This window comes from Zingiber officinale, chromosome 11A (assembly GCF_018446385.1).
Source record: "Zingiber officinale cultivar Zhangliang chromosome 11A, Zo_v1.1, whole genome shotgun sequence".
Classification (NCBI taxonomy): Eukaryota; Viridiplantae; Streptophyta; class Magnoliopsida; order Zingiberales; family Zingiberaceae; genus Zingiber; species Zingiber officinale.
In genome coordinates, this window is record NC_056006.1 from 53242641 (window position 1) to 53247764 (window position 5124).

Below are 5124 nucleotides of genomic sequence, written 5' to 3' on the forward strand. Positions count from 1 at the left end.
GTAACTTCCTTCTCTAGTGTAGATCTAGGCTTTAGTAAACTCGTACTCGAAATTTTTGTTTATAAACTTCGCACGGATCCGGTGGCATGGGAGATTCGGGGTTTCCACAACGCGAAAAAATAATTTTTACGGCCTGAAAATCTCAACAGACGCCTCCTTCAAGATAAACCTAACATAAATTTTATAGAAAATTTTAAAAGGAAACGAGTGCCCCTTTTTTTTTTTTTTTTTTTTTTTTTTGCATTATCACCAAAAACCAAAAATATTATAATAAAAAATTCTGAAATTAAAAAAAAAAATAAAAAGAGGGTTCAGGAACAGATGGAGACAAGAAACATTCCACAAGAAACCTTAGGGAGAGGCTTTCCTAGAAAACCCAGCCCCGCGCCAACTTGCCATCCTACTCGCACCCATATACATACCCACGTCTTGGTCCCCTCTTCCCTTCCCTTCACTTCCACGTTCCGCACACCGACACCCAACATCGCACCCTGGTCCCCTCTTCCCCCTCCCTTCCTCAACTATTATTTACAACAACATTTCACGTGATTTTAACTCTATTTGAACAAGTCAAATCTCGGTCAAACCTCTCTCCCTCACTCCTCACTTCTTCTCACCCAAACGTTCATGATTCATGCACTGCGACTCCAATGAGATTGCTGATTTCTATGAAAGTGAAAGAAAGGCACCACACATACCCACGAAGAAAGAGATAAAATTCTACTCAAGATCTTACTTTAATCGCCTATAAAATTGCTACACTCTCTTATACGATGCGAATAATTGTCTCTCTTTTTTTCTCTCTATAAATACGTTCCTCCGACTACAGTCCGCAGCTGCAGCAGCAGGTGGAAGCCATGGAGCACGACGAGCAAGGCTTCTTGGAAGAACTGCTTTCCCTGAGGAAAGATGGATGGCTGGACTCCTCCTTTCCTTCCGGCATCTCTGAGTTATTCGCCCCCGCTGATGCCGGCGGCAGCTTCGACTGCCTCCAACAGAACCCTGTAGCGGGCGCCGCCGCAGCGCTCGTCGCCCCCACCTTCACTTCCTTTGACGCCGCTGTCCCGGCGGATGTCGGCTTCGACTACTTGAGCGACGTGTACTGCCCGGTCGGCGGGTACACGGCCCTGCCGGAGAACCAGTACTCCTCCTCCGTCCGGTCGACACTCGACGACAGCGACCTCAGCCTGGTTCACGGCGAGGGGCAGAGTGCGTGCAAGGTGGAGGTGGTGCAGTCGGCGGCCGAGGCCGCCACCGCCCCGCCGTTGGTGTTCGACCTGGGCGGGTGCTCGGAGAGGAAGAAGAAGAAGAAACTCGAAGGGATGCCTTCCAAGAACCTGATGGCGGAGCGGAGACGGAGGAAGAGGCTCAATGACCGGCTCTCCATGCTTAGATCCGTTGTCCCCAAGATTAGCAAGGTGCACCTTTCTTGTTCGATGAAATGCTCGCAAGACAACTTAATTTACATTTCAATTTCACCAGATGGACAGAACCTCGATTCTCGGGGACACCATCGATTACATGAAGGAGCTACTCGACAGGATCAAGCACCTGCAGGAGGAGATCGAAGTCTCTCCTGACCAACCGAATATGCTCAGCATCTTCAAGGAACTAAATTCCAACGAAGTCTTAGTGAGGAACTCCCCAAAGGTACACAACATACTCTCTCCTCTTCTGCTTTCATGTTCACCATACAACACGATCTGAATCTTAACCTTCCAGTTCGACGTCGAGAGGAGAGACAACGAGACGCGAATCGAGATCTGCTGCGCCGCCAAGCCAGGCCTCCTGCTCTCCACGGTGAATACCCTCGAGGCGCTTGGGTTGGAGATCCAACAATGCGTGGTCAGTTGCTTCAATGACTTCGGAATGCAAGCTTCCTGCTCTGAGGTAAACTTATTCCACATATCGCACACTTTTTGCGTCTGTTAATCCTCTGAAGCAACTGATGAACTTTGGGCGCATGGCTTGTAGGAGATGGAGCAGAGGGCGGTGATGCGCGCCGAGGACATCAAGCAAGCACTCTTCAGGAATGCAGGATACGGAGGAAGGTGCTTGTAGAAATAAAATCGACCACATGAACCAAATTTTCTCGAGTTCTTGCACTTTTCTTGCTCTTGTAAATCTCCATAAAATCTGAGAGTGAGAGCTTCATCAGTTTTCAGATGACCAATGACCAAACCAAGTGGTTCATGTTCTACTTATCCTATTGGTCAAATTGAGCATTGATGTTTTACTTTTTTCCTTCATGAATATTTGTTGCCTTCGATTCTATTTAAGATTTGGGACCATTCATTATTCCTGGTAATATTCTACAGAAGAGACCTGGAATATTTAAACATGAACAACCTAACTTCCAGGCTACTCATCATTTAATACAGAATTATCACAGCAACCTTTCTTCATGTAACTTGAGACAGACCGTAGAGGCACATGAGAACATAATCATCTTTACCTGCACACCAACCGTGACCACGGTGGACGTCTCTCACGGATCCGGATATCCAAATCACTTTCAGACATCCCGTTGTGAGGGGCATCTACAGTGCATGTGCAGAATAATATATATATATATATAAAAGGATTTGTAGATGCTACTTTAGTATTACTATTTAATTTGCTCAACTTCCTTTCCGAAGTCGACTCTAGGCATTATGGTACGGGAGATGTTGTCTTAACCTTTGGCCTGGTATCGAACCAGCTACCTAATCCCATTTATTTTATTGTTCTCTGTTTTTGATCGTCTTCGTAAGAATAGTACAAAATGTGATGTCTTCTCCAACACATGGCCACTCAGCACAGCAGTTGTTGATATCTCTGCGCGCGCGCGAGAGAGAGGTCACAGGACCTGCACCCGAGAATTATATAACATATCACGTCGATGCTGTTCGAGTGTACAATATTTCTATTGCGTCAACGAGGATCAAGAATGTAAGGACCATGGCCCTTGTTGATCTATATATATGTAAGATCACAATCTATCAGACCGCCACATTACGACGTTTATGCTTTGTTTTATTTTGGTGGATTATGTTGTAAATCACGAAAAAGAAACCACCACATTTACCAAGTGAAAGAGAACAATTTTTAAGTGTGATTTTCCCTTCCTTTCATCATCATCAAACACGAGAGATAACAAAAACAATGCGCATGAGATTCATACTGAAATGATACGAGCGAAGAGAAAAGAGAAAAAACATGTAGATGGAGATGTTTTTTCTTTGGTCTATGTTTGCTATCGTTTCTTATTCTTTTGTGTGCTTGTACTCTTGTGCCGAAATGGTTAGCTGGTAAATTTTAGACAGGAGCTAATAATTGAGGGGAAGGCTTGGTTCCTTAGCCTGAAGTAGGAATATGATATGTTTTAATTCTTTCTCGCTCTGCTCTCTGATCTCTACTTTATTTAAGCAGCAGCCAAGAGTCAGCAATGGAGGATGCTGCCATGGTTGTCTTGGCGCTTGGCCATTGCTGGTAGCTGCTGAGAGACCAACCTAAAGTTGCAGAGTCGAAGTTTTAAGGGTTTTTTAGTAAGCTAATTATGACATCTTGGACCTACCTCTGAAGAAAAAAAAGGGAAAAGTGAATTTTCATTCGACAGATTTCTGTTGAATTCGGTTGCATGATGAGTGATGCGGTGATAAGGCGGGATCCACCCTGCAAGAATAGTTGCAGTGGTCGAGGTCAAAATTAAGATGGTTAACGTTCAGATAGCATCGACCAGTCGGGCAAGCATGCCCCGATCAAGGGAGAAGGTCTCAATCCCCCACTGCCTTCGACACGGGGAGGTGTCAAATGACCGATGCTCAATGAAATATAGAACGACAAACGGAGGAGAGGACGATATCCAGAAGTCAGGCTGAGCGGCTACCCCGCTCGGCCAGGCAACAGGGCTCGACATTAGCAAAGCGGAACTTCGATCGAGCGGCTACCCCGCTTAGCCAGACAGTAGGTTTCGACATTGGTAGAACTCAACTTCTGTCGAGTGGCTACCCCGCTCGGCCTAGCAGTAGGACGCGACACAACATAGCGAAATACGATCGAGCGGACGTGGCACAGGCACGGTTGGGTTCCGACCGAGCAGACGAGATACAGGAACAGCGAAGTTCTAGTCGAGCGTCCATTTCACTCGGCCTAGCAGCATACTCTTGTATCCATTGACATCCCTTTGGGAGTTAGTGCCGCTAACACCGGACATGGACAGCTAGAAGATCATACAGCGGAGGCTTCCACTATCACTTCAGAGATATGCTCAGACTGTTAAGGTACTGTGTCAGGAAACTTTACTGACAAGTCTTTTCAGGAAAAACTTGGGGAAGTGTGCTCACTTTGGGAAGCATGCATGCGCGCTACAAGAGCTTTATATAAATGGGGGTCCAAGAATGGGTGGAGGTATGCGATATATGCGAGAATTTGAAATTCTAAAAATAGGAAATTTTGAAAGCATAAAAGCATTTTACCTTAGAATTTGAAAATAACCATTTTTTGAAAACAATTTTTAAAATTCCTAGTCTGTTAGACACATTCCTAATTTTCTACGTAGATTGCTAAACTCACTTTCAGGGAGGGGTTTAGTAAATATGTCAGCTAAATTAGACTTTGACTCATTCAGTGACATAATCCCTGATAAAGTGATGCCTACTTCAATGTGTTTGGTTCTGGAATGATGCACTGAATTTTTTTTTTAAATTAATTGAACTAATATTGTCAATTAATACTTTTACATTTGTTAGGTTCAAGTTAAAATCTTTTAAAGTGTGCATCATCCATAATAGTTGTGCAAAACATTTTCCTATGGCTATATATTTTGACTCAGTTGTAGATAAAGCAACATAGTGTTGCTTTCTACTAAACCAGCTAACGAGTGATGGACCTAGTAATTGACATCGATCGCTTGAGCTTTTGCGGTCTAATTTACACCCAACATAATCTGAGTCAGAATATCCCATTAATTCAAAATTATTAGTTCTAAGATACCAGATACCTACATTTGTTGTTCCTTTAAGGTATCTAAAGATTCTTTTGACTTGAGTCAAATGACATTCTTTAGCACAAGTTTGGTATCTAGCACATATATCAGTAACTCATTTAATTAGTGAGCATTCGATATCTTAAATACCGAGAGAT

The 5124-nt window shown here is 43.9% G+C and overlaps 1 protein-coding gene across 1 annotated transcript; it reads left to right on the forward strand.

Annotated features, from left to right (window-relative positions):
- The first annotated feature begins 546 nt into the window (after positions 1–546).
- LOC122032891 (transcription factor BHLH3-like) lies at positions 547–2279 on the forward strand. The gene is made up of 4 exons (XM_042592204.1): positions 547–1418; positions 1483–1650; positions 1723–1890; positions 1975–2279. Exons 1-4 carry the CDS (start codon positions 858–860, stop codon positions 2059–2061), a joined length of 984 nt encoding a protein of 327 aa, XP_042448138.1. The 5' UTR covers positions 547–857; the 3' UTR covers positions 2062–2279.
- The last annotated feature ends 2845 nt before the right edge of the window (positions 2280–5124 follow it).